General features: G+C 41.2%; 1 protein-coding gene across 1 annotated transcript in view; it reads right to left on the bottom strand.

Annotated features, from left to right (window-relative positions):
* SH3RF1 (SH3 domain containing ring finger 1) overlaps positions 1 to 14,086 on the bottom strand; it is a 177,420-nt gene that overhangs the window by 47,162 nt on the left and 116,172 nt on the right. The window contains exon 5 of the mRNA XM_004475390.5: positions 2,021 to 2,323. Coding sequence (XP_004475447.1) covers positions 2,021 to 2,323 — 303 coding nt within the window. The remainder of the gene's footprint in view (positions 1 to 2,020; positions 2,324 to 14,086) is intronic.

The following is a 14,086-nucleotide window of genomic DNA, read 5'->3' as shown; positions in this document are numbered from 1 at the left end:
CGCAGCTCTCCAGCCGGCCGTGCTTTCTGTAAACGTAGGCTGGAGAAACCAGGCAGCACTTCAAACATCTCCCATCCTTTCTAGAAATAACATCTCGTGAGGCAGCTCGCTACCACGAAAACATAACAAGCTGGAATATGGGAGGAGGGGTGGAATGGTGGAAGGGAAAACTGTTTAATGAAATACAGAAAGAGCCTTGTTTCCTAAGCTACTCAAACAGAAACAAAAATAGCACCCCTTTTACGGTCTTCTTGCCCAGCTCGGGCTTGGCAGCTTCAGACAGGCTCACACCTGACTGCCGCCGAATTCTCGACAAGAGGCAGCAAAGCTAAGTTTATCTCCCTCTCTCTTTTAATTTTTCTTTCCTGCCAAAAGATTACTGTCCATTCTTATAAAGCTACTCCCATTCTAAGTTCTAACTATTCTTAGAAGTTCATTATTTAAAAAAAACCAAAATGTCATTGTGCAAATGTTACTAGGTCACAAAATAAAAACCGCAGCTTCAGCATGATTCCATTTTCTATATGTGAATGGCCACCTTTACTATCCCTTCCTTCAGAACCTTATTCAAAGGAGTTTTGGATGCTCTCTGGTGGTTGAGTGGTTAGGATTCGGTGTTCTCACCGTAGCAGCCAGGGTTTGAGTCCTGGTTAGGAAAGCTGTTCTTAATTAAAACAAACAGAAAGCTTTTAATCTTTCCAGACTAACCTCAGTACTAGTTACTGCATGCTGGTTAATCTGATCTATCATCCACGTCTGTTTTTCACATCGGTATAATTAGTTACACATAAAATTTCGTGGTTCTCCCCTCTACCCATTTTTCAAAGGACTCATTCATTCAATAAACATGTATTAAGCACCTACTGTACATGTGGCACTTAGGATTTATAAGTGAACAAAACACAGACCCCTGCCCTCACTGCACTCACATTCTAGTGAGATGGAGGGCAGGGTGGAGGTGTCCCTTATTTCCCTCATAAAGTCGAAAGTTTCATCATCCCACCATCAACAATGCTGATGAACAATCCAATTCAGAAAGTGAATGTATGCAATTCACAAATGCATTATGAATCTACAGGCGCAGACGCCAAGTAAATTGAGACGGACAGAAAATAATTTTTCATTGGAAGGGAACACCAAAATGTATTGTAAAATATTTCTGTTGTGGTCCAGATCAGATACATATTAAACTATAAAACTTCTTGAGGGCCAGGACCATATTTTTGCTTTTGTTTTTCTCTTTAAAGGGAATGATTTTTATTTTTAAATTGAAAAAGAAAACACAGCTATATTGTAGAGTAGAATGTAAAATCTCCATGAATTTTTAAAAACAAAAGTCTTGAAAGAAATGTCTCTCTCTTGTGGCAGGCTGCTTTGGACGAGGCTCTCAGACCTTTGGGTCGAGGGAAATACAGCCATCGTCTAATTGGATAATTATAGCAGCGCTGTGACTTGGGCAGGGCCATAGTTAGACACACTCTGCAGTCTAGAATTAAGGAAGACCTAGCCTAGGGAAGTCCACGAGGACCGTGCCGTATTTATCTTAGTTTAGTCCGTGCCTAGAGTGACTTAATAATACAAGGCAGCCAATAAATGTTTGCCAAATGAATGACGGTTCTCAATCTCACGGCAGCTGTAATCTTTATGAATTTTGATCAAAGCATCTTAAGTTTGGATGAAGAACAAGTTTTATTTGACAAAATCTCCCACAGGCACACTGTGAGAAGGTTCTGTAAAACTGGGTGATGGCTTGGGGAAACTGAACAATTTTTAATTAACTCATCATTTGAATTCTGATCTCTCTTTACAAATCACCAAGTGGCTCTGGCTCAATATACTCGGGTTAGCATTCCCTCCTTTATCTTCCCACCTACAAAAATGAAGAAAGGCTTTGCTTCCCAGGAAAGCTACACTGCTCAGAAGGCAAAAATAAACAATATTTTCCAGCTGGTGAACAGAACGTGTCCGTGAGTAGATAATGCTGTGGCCACCCTCCTTCTGAGCCTTTCTGATGACGTACCTGAGAAGGGGCACTGCAGGAAAGTCCGGACAGCTCACTGATGCGCGCGGCGGCCGTGGGGTTGCTGGAGCTGATGAGGACGGGTGGGCTGATCTCCATGGAGTGGCGGTTCTGGGACGCCTGGGAGGATTTGTTGGCCATGGTGAGGGAGGTGAAGGAGTGCCGCTTTTTGGTGTTCTTCTTGGTGTCAGAGTGCTTTGGGGCAGTGCTGCTCTGGGCTGCTGCTGAGGTACATTCGCCAGCATCAGCTCCTGGAACGGGAGGCTTATCCCATTCTATCAGCTGCTTTGCAGCTGAGTTAAACTGCAAAGCAATCAAACAGATTGAGAGAGAAGTTTAGACAATGCTCATGGGTTCCCTGGGGTTTATTCTCAACATCTTATTATGTTTTTCTATGTCTAAACTTAAAGTCCCCATTTTAAGGTTTGCAGAAGCACACATTTTTTTTTTATGTGTGATGACTTTTCTCTCAATACTGGGATTTCACTGTATCTACAATACAGGAAGATGTCAGATCAAGAATAAACAATTCTGATGCAAGACTATACCAGAAAGGTTAAAAAAATATTTTTTTTTTCTGGGAACTTTCAGAATGTTTCAGACTAATTTTAAATATTGCCAATAACAAATATTTATTTCTGTTCACTAATGAAATTTAAAGAAGAGCAGAGACCGGGCAATCAAAAGGGTATTAGATGTTTGATTGAAAACCTTGTTCCCCAGCACTGGCCAACTGGTTATTGAGGGAGTAACTTTTGGGTTTGGAAAATGTCAGCAAGAAGACAAAGAATGAAACCATGAAATAACATTGCTCCTGTGTATTTCCAGGGACTCTCACAAAAAAGGCATTATAAATTCTTGGTATGTTTTTGCCATAACATTATGCCAGTTACTTTCAAATAAGCTCAAATTTTAAATTATATCAGGGTAAGGCATGAAATTTAGGTCCTGTTGGTAAGATAGCATAGTCTTTTGAAAAGTTGTCCAAGTATAAAATAAGAGTATAAAAGCTCAAAAGCTGTGAATTAGGTTGATAACACCAGCAAGAGTGGAAAGAAAGAAAGTTTTTTGTTTTACCTGTGGTAAAACAATACATTTCTGGAAAATGCAATGATAACATGCTGCATATAACTTACATATTACAACAAAGGGAAAGCATTGAATACACATTTTAACCTCCCATAAAAACAAAATTAATACTAAGATGAAAATGATAAACATTTTCAAGGAATATTAAATACCTGTATTTCATAATAAAATAGATTTTCCCATTTCAGCATTACTTGTCTACCCCTCATAAATGTCTTTTTGTAAAATAACATCATCAAATGTTATTTTCTGCTTACCTAAATGGTGAGGACTATGTCTTCTCACCTTGTTGATGGGAATATCCTACTATAAGAATGGAGATCCTGACAGTCAATATTTAATGAAATGAACTTGCTTTGGCACAATTGGCCCCTCACAAAGCTGTGTTAACTGCAGTTCGATAATCAGTGCTTCTCTAGATGATTGCAAATTGATTGACAATTAGTTTCTAAGGTTCCTTATGGACTAGATTTAGTTGGCCTGTCTGATCTATAATTAGTAGGGCAAATCATTTTCAAAGATGAACAGACCTCTTCTTTAGACTTCAAGGACTTTGCCATTCAATAAACTTTCAAGAATAATAGGCAGTAATGCCACAATAACACCTTTCAATGCCTGAAGTACCAAGGGCAGGGCAAAGAGAATCATGAACTTCTTGTAGTAAGTGTTTAGGGAGTATGGAACAAGGAACTATCAAAGAGTGACCTTATTATACAGCACAATAGTATTTAGCTAGGAGATCCTGAAATTAATAAATCCTACGTTGGTCTACCCATCTCACTCCTGGGAAGACCCCAAAAGAATTAAATGCACAAAGGAAGCAGAGTAATATTTTATGATTATTGTGCGGGCAGAAACTTCAGTGTAGAGTTTCGTTAAAAAGATTTATTTATTTATTTCGCCCCACCCCCTGGTTGTTTTTCACTTGCTGTGTCTGTTCATCTTCCTTGTTTCCTTAGGAGGCACATGGAGCTGAACCCAGGACCTCTGATGTGGGAGGGAGGTGCCTAATCGTTTGAGCCACCTCTGCTCCCTGCTTGTTGTGTCTCTCATTATGTTTTCTCTTCTTGCATCTCTTGTTGTGTCAGCTTGCCGTGCCTGCGTGTTGCACCAGTTTGCTGCCTTCTTTAGGAGGCACCAGGATCTGAACCAGGGACCTCCCATGTGGTAGGTGGGAGCCCAGTTGCCTGAGCCACATCCGCTTCCCTGTAGAGTTTTAATAAGTGGGATTGAACCATGCAGTAGGTCTTCTTTCCTACACAGGCTGGGGCCTACATAGCCTGGCATCAAAGTAGACAGAAGAGCGATTTCATTTTCCCTGTCTAAACTTACAATCCTAATGAGATGAAAGGGCTGCCCTACAATGCCAAAGGTAAAGGAGTATAAGTTCATTTAGATGCCAAAGCTCCAATCCTCAAAACAATGAGCCACTTGGACACCTGGAATCTGACCAAGCAACTCAGCATTCCTGTTCCATTGAGTTAGAAGCAGGGGAAGGAGTGGAGAGGACTTCCTTCCCAGTAAGGCCAAAAATGTGAACAGAGGGAACTATCACGTTTACCTGACAGTATGGCTGGATTTATTCTGGGTCAAGCTATAGGTTCCACTGTTGTCTCTCTTTTGAATTATTATTATAGTCTAGTTATGGTCATGCCTAACTGAGTGTCAGTTAGTTTACTATTCCGGATTCTGTGCTCAGGTATAAACCTCTGAGAATTAAGTTTGCTCCCTATATTTTCTGCTGCTTTTCTAACTAGAGAAATACTAGATGCTTCTTCATCTTTTTTCATTCCACATATCTCCATTTCAATAAACAGGCTTTGAGCACCTATTATGTACTAGATCATACAGATCTACAGGTGCAAAGAAGTGGCCCCTGTCCTTAAGGAGCTAAAAACAGACCTGCAAATAACACAAGTGCAAATAACACAAGTGCTTTCCATAGTGTCTTGTGTCTGGCTTCTTCCACTCAACAATGTTTTTTTGAGATTTATCCATATTGTTCCATGATTTGGTAGTTCTTCCTTTTCAAATGCTGTGTAATATTTCATTGTGTAAATACAACAAAATTTATTTGTACATTCTTTTGCTGATTGACATTTATGTTCTCCTCTCTCCCTCCCTCCCTTCAACAGGCTTTGCCTAATAAGAATGATGCTTAAAAAAAAAAATAAAAGAATGAACAATGCTGAGGTAAAAAATCTGGTACGTCTTTTCTTTTTTTTTAGATTTATTTATTTATTTATTTCTCTCTCCTTCCACCCCCCCTCGCCCCCAACCAGTTGTCTGCTCTCTGTGTCCATTCGCTGTGTGTTCTTCTGTGACCGCTTCTATCCTTAGCAGCAGCACTGGGAATCTGTGTCTCTTTTTGTTGTGTCATCTTGTTATGTCAGCTCTCTGTGTGTATGGCGCCATTCCTGGGCAGGCTGCACTTTCTTTTGTGCTGGGCAGCTCTCCTTATGGGGTGCACTCCTTGTGCACGAGGCTCCCCTCCGCAGCGGACACCCCTGCGTGGCAGGGCACTCCTTGCACGCATCAGCACTGTGCATGGGCCAGCTCCACATGGGTCAAGGAGGCCCGGGGTTTGAACCGTGGACCTCCCATGTGGTAGACGAATGCCCTATCCATTGGGCCAAGTCCACTTCCCGGTACATGTCTTTTTTATGGACATTGGTACTCATCTGAATATTGGGTATCTGCCCAGGATTAGAACTACTGGGCCATAGGATAGGCATATGTTTAGAAAAATAAAATCCATATGCAGAAGCATACATTTGCAAGGAAATGCATTATGCTGCTGTGGAATTAGGCAAATTGGCAGGCAAAATCCTAACATAACCATTAACTAACTATAGTGTGAAAGAACCATTTTACCTCTTGTGATGGTGGCTTCCTCATCTAGAAAATGAAGAAGTTGGAGCCCATGTTCTTTATGGTTCTTTTAGCTCTCCATATGTACAATGCATAATCTTACTTTGAAAGGATATAGATCATTTTCTATTTCATTTCTATTTTGCTAAATGACCTTATATATATTTCCTGTGTTTTATTTTATGAATGGACGTAATATTTGTTAGCAAGATGTTGTCTACCTTTAAAATTGCTTTAGACTTTTTCTGAAGCAGTGAAAGTCAGTATTAAAAAGCAAAACACTACTTGCTTCCTTTACAGGCTCCACAGAAAATCATATATTATAGTTCAAGACTATTTGGCAGAGACTTTAAGTAAATGAGGCAGAAATTTAGACTTTTTTGATAGGTGTGCTTAACCTTCAGGAACAACAGGAAAACAAGGATCTAACAGCTTTTAATGGCATTTTGAAACATTTCATTTTTGAACGTTTGAGCTCAGGAGTGTGGGCCTTTCGAGACATTTGTCTAGCCATAACTTTAAATTCAGGAAAGCACTCAAATGCAAAATAAATTGGTAACCTAAAATGCATTCTCTCATGTATTTGGTAAGGAACATGTGTGATATGACTTAAGTCAAACACAAGATAAAACTCAATATATGGATCAAAAAGTAGGGGCAAAAGGGATTCATCGATCTTCAAACTCTGTTCCTTTTTGAGAAAAGACTAATATTTAGAATTATTCTTTAAGAGTTATTAGAAATATAAACAAACATGAGAAAGGGAATACTGACAAAATAATAAAGAGAGCAAGAGCAACAAGTTACTTAAGAAATATCAGAATAATTTTTTGTGCACGGTTGTCCTCACTGCTAAAGTCAATATGGCTTCTTTTTTTTTTTTAAGATGGAACCCAATGTTTTTTAAAGGAGAACATTTTCCTTAATAAGAAGTAGGTTGAATAGTCAATATTTTATATGAAAGTCTGCAGAGGAGTCAGACTCTGTCTTCTGAGCACTAGAGAACACAAATAGTAGGTTTGAGGAGAGAAACTGGCCTAATTCACAAGCCACTAGGGTACCCTGAACACAACAGTTTTTTTTAAAAAATAAAAAGTCAAAGACTTTTAAGATTTATTATAAAAGTAACATTTTTAAAAAGAAATGAACAGTATAGAACATTACGAAGTAAAAGATGAAAGGCCTCAATCAGTTTTCCACACGCATCCTTTAACCCATTTCCCAGAAGAATCAACATTGAACAGTTAGAACACCTCCCATGTATTTTCTACATAGATGTTCTTAAATATCATATACTTTAAAATTTTTTAATGCAGGGGGTGGGGGGTACATGGGGACCTCATATTTTTTTAATGTAATATTTCTTTAAAATGAATTAAAAAATAAATTAAAAAAAAAACAAAGTACAATGCAGCAAAAAAAAAAAAATTTTTTTTTTAATGCAAATGGAACCAAGCAATACAAACTAGTACCTCCCTTTACAATATCTCAGGAACATCTTTCCCTGTCAACAGAGATACTTGATAGCATGGTATTCCATTGTAAAAAGATGCCATAATTTAGTGTATCTTGGCATGCTTGTGCAAGTAGATTTGTAGGGTAAACACCTAAAAGCAAAACTGATAGATCAAATAGTAAGCTTAGTTTTGTTTTTATTCTGATGGATGTTACCTAACTGCACTCCAGAAAGGTGGCAGTTTTCATCTAATAATGTATAAAAGTTCCTGTTCCCCCACATCTTTTAACAATATTGACTGTTATCAATCTTTAAAAAAAACCCACAAAACTATTAGTTGGAGATATATATTATATTGCTTTAATTTGTATTTGTCTATGAGATTAAGCATTTATTTTCTTTGTCGGGTATTTGCTTATTACCACAATGTATCCATTTTTTCCTTGGGTTCTTGCTTTTTTCTTACAGATTTCTAATAATTCATTATATAAAATACATACATATATTAGCCCATCAAGTTAAAAAATAGTGTTCCGGTTTTTCTTTTTTTTTAAACATTTTATTTTATTTATTTCTCTCCCCTTCCCATGCCCCCTGTTGTCTGCTCTGTGTCCATCCACCATGTGTTCTTCTGCATCCGTTTGTATTATCAGGCGCACTGGGAAACCGCATCTCTTTTTTGTTGTGTCATCTTGCTGCGTCAGCTCTCTGTTGTGTGGCGCTACTCCTGGGTGGGCTGTGCTTTTTTCACGCAGGGCAGCTCTCCTTGTGGGGTGCACACCTTGTGCGTGGGGCTCCCCTACGCAGGGGCTCACCTGTGTGGCATGGCACTCCTTGCGTGCGGCAGCACTGCATGTGGGCCAGCTCCACACAGGTCAGGAGGCCCTGGGGATCAAACCCTGTATCCTCCATATGGTAGACAGATGCTCTATCAGTTGAGCCACGTCTGCTTCCCCAGTTTGTTTTTAACTTGATATGCTTGTTTTTTTTAAAAGATTTATTTATTTATTTAATTTCCCCCCCTCCCCTGGTTGTCTGTTCTTGGTGTCTATTTGTTGCGTCTTGTTTCTTTGTCTGCTTTTGTTTCTTTGTCCGCTTCTGTTGTCGTCAGCGGCACAGGAAGTGTGGGCGGCGCCATTCCTGGGCAGGCTGCACTTTCTTTTCACGCTGGGCGGCTTTCCTCACGGGCGCACTCCTTGCGCGTGGGGGCTCCCCCACGCGGAGGACACCCTTGCGTGGCACGGCACTCCTTGGGTGCATCAGCACTGCGCATGGCCAGCTCCACACGGGTCGAGGAGGCCCGGGGTTTGAACCGCGGACCTCCCATATGGTAGACGGACGCCCTAACCACTGGGCCAAAGTCCGTTTCCCTTGATATGCTTGTTGTACATAATTTTATTTGCCCAAACTTTTCAAAATTTCCATTATGGCAACTCAATTTAACATCATACTTCAAAAAATCTACTCATTCTATAACTATTTTTACAAAGACATCTACTTTTTTCCTAGTATTTTTTTTTAGGAGCAACTGGGGATTGAACCCAGGACCTCATACATGGGAAGCAGGTAATCAACCACGTGAGCTGTATCTGCTCCCCTTTCCTAGTAGTTTTGAGATTTCCTTCCCTCCCGTCTTCCCTCCTTCCTTCCTGCCTACCTTCTACAGTTTAATCTTTGAACCATGTGAACGTTTGGTTTTGTGTATAGACAAAGGTTGGGTAGAACTGTTTTTGCACATGGCTCAGCAGTCATCCATTTATCACAGTCTATCTTTTCCTCACTGCCAATACACAACCTTCACGAAGTCATGTTTTCAGTGTAGCACTTCAATACTAAGCAGCTTCTGCTAGAGTCAATGCTTCTTCCCCAGTTAAGACAATTTGAAGAAAACCCATGAATGCTGTGGGTAGAAATCCATAACCATTTATATCCTTTTGGATGAAATGAAAATATTTGGGCTACATTATAGTCAATTGAAAAGAGTTTTGAATGTAATGGCAATGAGTTTGTACTCCCCTTAGTCTTTTCTTCTTCCCTGCAATTTAGGTAACAAGGTTTTTGTTTTTGGATGACCCAAATATGAAAGCATGTTCAGTCTTCATTTATAATACAAGACTCACCCACAGAAGAGGAATAATTACAGAAACTGAAGGGATTACTCAGGAGCCTTTTTAAATTGACATGAAAGCCTCCCTCAGGTAGCAGCTCCATTCAAGCCTCTATAAATATTTGCTGAATGACTAAAAACGTTTGTCTCTAAGAACTACCAAAGGAAGAAAGGACTGTTTATAGACCAGCACTGTCCAACTGAGGTATAATGCAAATGATAAATGTAATTTTAAATTTTTTAGTAGTCACATTAAGAAACAGGTAAAACTTATTATTTTATTTAACCCAATATATTCAAAATATTATCAGTTCAACATAGTCAATATTAAAAAATTGAGGGAGTGGATGTAACTCAAGAGGCTGAGCACCTGCTTCCCATGTCAAGGTCCCCAGTTCAATCCCTGCTACCTCTTTTTCTTTTTTTTAAAGATTCTTTTTTATTTATTCCCCCCCCCCCCATTGTCTGCTCTCTGTGTCTATTTGCTGTGTGTTCTTCTATATCCGCTCTCATTCTTATCAGGGGCACCGGGAATCTGTGTCTCTTTGTTGCATCATCTTGCTGCATCAGCTCTCCGTGTGTGAGGCGTCACTCCTGGGCAGGCTGTGCTTTTTTCACACGGGGCGGCTCTCCTTACAGGATTCACTACTTGTGTGGGGGGCACCCCTACGCGGGGGACATCTGAGTGGCATGGCACTCCTCGCGTGCATCAGCACTGCGCATGGGCCAGCTCACCACATGGGTCAGGAGGCCCTGGGTTTGAACCCTGGACCTCCCATTTGGTAGACGGACCCTCTATCAGTTGAGCCAAATCTGCTTCCTGCCTGGTACCTCTTAAAAACAAAACAAATGAAAAAACCAACTCTCACTGGGACGTGGCTGTAACTCAGTGGTTGAGCCCCCGCTTCCCATGTACGAGGTCCTGCATTCAATTCCCAGTACCCATCCCCCCCCAAAAAAAGAGAGATTTCACACTCTTTTTTTTTTCTGCACCTTGAAATCCACTGTATATTTTATACCTACAACTCTGGATTGGCCACATTTCAAGAGCTTGATAACTCATGTGACTCCAGGCTTCTACGGTGGACAGCGCAGCTCCAGACCTTGAGGAGCTCCTGAGGGAGAAGGAATTGCACCAACATGGTAGCTGTCCTCCTGAAGCTCACTAAGCACAACGAATTTGCTGAACAGAGAAAGGAAGGCTGAAACTACTTCCCTGACCTCCCATGGCCCACAGTTTTGAAGCCTTCTGACCCCTGAAGCAGTTCACTGGTAACGAGAATGGGTACTCATTTAAGCAGTAGAACAGCAAAGAACATGGACTCCTAATATAACCTTGCTACATCCTGCCAAGGGAAAAGAATTTTCAAAGTTCACTGTGCTTCACTGGACTAGGTTAGAAAGGTGAAACATCAGTTAGCTTGTTCCTCGCTTATTTTAATTATCTTAACCTCTGCTGACCCAACTTGTTTGGAAAAAAAAACAAAAAAATAGAAATTTCCTTTCACATTTCTGAGTTTGAAATGTCCAAGAGGAAGGAAGGGGTCACTTCATTGAAAGAATAAAAGGAATTTTAGCTTAGGTAGCTGAATGAAGAAAGTTTAGAGAAAAGCACAGTGAGTTGCCCAGGAAGAGCCCTGAACTGGAGTTGAAAGCCTGGGCTGGAGTAGCTCTGGGCCCTTCCCTGGCTGAGGAACCTTGACTGGGCCATTTAAAGTGTAGGCTTCAGTTTCCTCCGCTGTATAAAACGGGGAAGGTGATATCAACTCTGCACACCCTAGGTAGAAACGATTTCGGGTTAAAGGGCATTGTGATGGGAAAAGTGCTGAACGAGTGTGAGTTATTCTTACTTCTCACTGAGGGGGTCTCAGCTCGCCCTGAACTTGCTTTGTGCCTTGGGCAAGTCACTTTACCTTGTGTGTGTCTCCTCTCTCTCACACGGACCACGAAGTGGGGTTTGATCTGTAAAGTTTGAGGCCTAAGTGAAGTATAAATACCATTTCTCACCCAAAACAAAAAATATCCCATTCAACAGACTCGGTAGGCAGAGATGTGTGACAGGGACAGAGCTCCCAGCTCCTCCAAGGCCCCAGGGGCCAGAATCAAAACGAGTTGGGCCTTTGACTTATTCCAAGTGTTTCTGAGTAACTATCATCAGCCAAGCACAGTCCTGGGTGAGGGGAAGAGGGAAACATAGCAACAATCCCCTCTGATTCATGAGAAAAGTGGGCCTAGCAAAGCACGATTGATTTCTAACTTCATAAGAGATGCAAATTCTCATGCTTGGCAGGTGTGGTAAAGGAATGAAGACAGCATAGGGCAGACAATGTAGCAAACTGAGGAGACTTTACCTGCTCTCAAGGGGCAGCTGTCTGTCTGCGTTAGTTAATTTTTTTTCAAAGAAAGCTAGAAATTAGGCTTACGTAAAAATCACCTTATTTTTACACCTTAGCGATAAAACCAAAACAAAACCCTCTACAAACCAAGCTTAAAAGTCATCTGGGGTCATACTGGTTGGTGGTCTCTAATGTAAGGAGGAAAAAATAGAGAAGAAAATACCAGAGGCAGGAGGGAAACCAAGAGGCACTCAGAATCTCAGGCTATGAAAACACCTTCCAAAGTTTCCCAGGTTAACCATCCAGTCTACACCTCAGGAATGAAAAAAAAGGCATATAGCTTCAGGTGGATTAAGAGTAGCTAAGATATTTTACTGGCTTCATTTTTGAAGAAGTATTGGATCACAGAAGAGGTACAACTGTGGCAGGGGAGGCTCAGTGGTGTGGGGTGTCAGTGATGCGGGATGCATGGGAGGAAGTTCACCTGGGCATACATATAAGACATATAAATGTGTTCAGATGTTCATGGGGCATTGCCACGGTGGGTGGAGATTCACAAAATAACCAAAAGAATATCAAATTCCCACCCCCAGGAGCTCTGCCACATTTTCTAGTGGAACAATAAGACTCCCCCAAGTATAAGGCAATGGCTAGTGAAGAAGGATGGTCCATTGATGGGCCTTTGAAATTGATGACTATGCGTATGAGCCTTTGCTCTTGAAATTGAAACTTAGCCTACTGTAGGGTGCCTAAGAGTTACCTACTGGGAACCTCCCTATTGCTCAGAGGTGGCCTCGCTCTAAGCTGCACTCAGCATATAATGCAGTAACTTCCTCTCAGCATGGGGAATGACTCCTGGGGATGAGCCTCCCTGTCACCAAGGGACTGCTAACAAGTACCAACAAGCAATGCAACGGGAAAAAGTAAAAATGACCTTGACCAAAAGGGGGAAAAGGTAAAGACAAATGAGTTTATATGGCTAAGAGACTACAGTGAGTCAGGAGGTCTTTCCAGAGCTAAATGCTTATGCGTGTCTCAGCAGGATCTCACTGACAACCAAAGTAGACCCTACCCCAAGTAGAGGGGCTCCTGAGGGCTACGGGGACAACCAGACACTTTAGTCAGGGCAGACAGGTCAGGAGTTTGGTCCCCTGCCAACGGGCCCCACTTTGGAATTTATGCTCCCCAGTGTGACAGAGTTAGACTCAGCTGTGGTTTCCCTACACATGGCTCTTCCGTCCTTCTATTTGAACCTATAATTATTACTAGGGTTGGTAGGTGTAAGGCCAAGAGACTTAAATCTTGGGGCTGTCCATGTGCCAGCTAGGCCCTGAATCTCAATAGAGTTGCAACACCTACTCTCCAGGTCCTTGGACTCACCCAGAACAATTAATAAGGAGAGGATGGGCAAACAACATACCAAGGAACTGAGAGAGTCTACAACTGCAAGAAAGAGAACCCCATCCATCGGCTGTATGGGATCAAAGGCCTCACTCAATTAAAGGTGGAGTGGGCATCACCATCAGAGTTCTCAGGATTGGGGAATAAACTATGGACTAAAGTAGACTTACTGGTATTCTAATATAGACTCACTGTGATTCTAGCAATGGAAGAAAGATCACTGATGTGGAGGCAATGGCCACTGGAGGTTCTGGGTGTAGGAAGAGGGTAAAACAAGTGCAAAATGGGGGCATTCTGGGGACTTGGGAACCATCCTGAATGACATTACAAGGGCAGATACAGGCTATTATTATGTATCCTGCCATAACCTAGAGAGTTGAGTGGGAGAGAGTGTAAAGTACAATGTAAACTATAATCCATGCTTAGTGGCAATGCTCCAACAATTGCAATGAATGTACCACACTAATGAAAGATGTTGCCAATGTGGGAAAATGTGGGAGGTGTGGGGATTGGGGCATATGGGAATCCCCTATGTATTCTACGTAACACTGATGTAATCTAAGCATCTTTTCAAAAGTTTTTAAAAATTGAAAAAAAAAAAAAAAAAAAAAAGGAGTAGCCAAGATGTTACTGCAAACACAAAACAAGGGCTGAGAAAAGGCAGGTAACTGGCAATCAGGAAGGCAACTTCAGGAAGCGAAGGGTCCAATGACTAAGGGGCAGTGAGTGAGTGTAAAGTCTTTTGAGAAAAGTGGCCAGGAAAGGGAAGAAAGAGGTAGAACCATAATTTGAGGGAAATGTGGTCA

The sequence above is a fragment of the Dasypus novemcinctus genome, chromosome 1, assembly GCF_030445035.2.
Source record: "Dasypus novemcinctus isolate mDasNov1 chromosome 1, mDasNov1.1.hap2, whole genome shotgun sequence".
Taxonomy (NCBI): Eukaryota; Metazoa; Chordata; class Mammalia; order Cingulata; family Dasypodidae; genus Dasypus; species Dasypus novemcinctus.
This window is presented reverse-complemented; position numbering and strand designations above follow the sequence as displayed.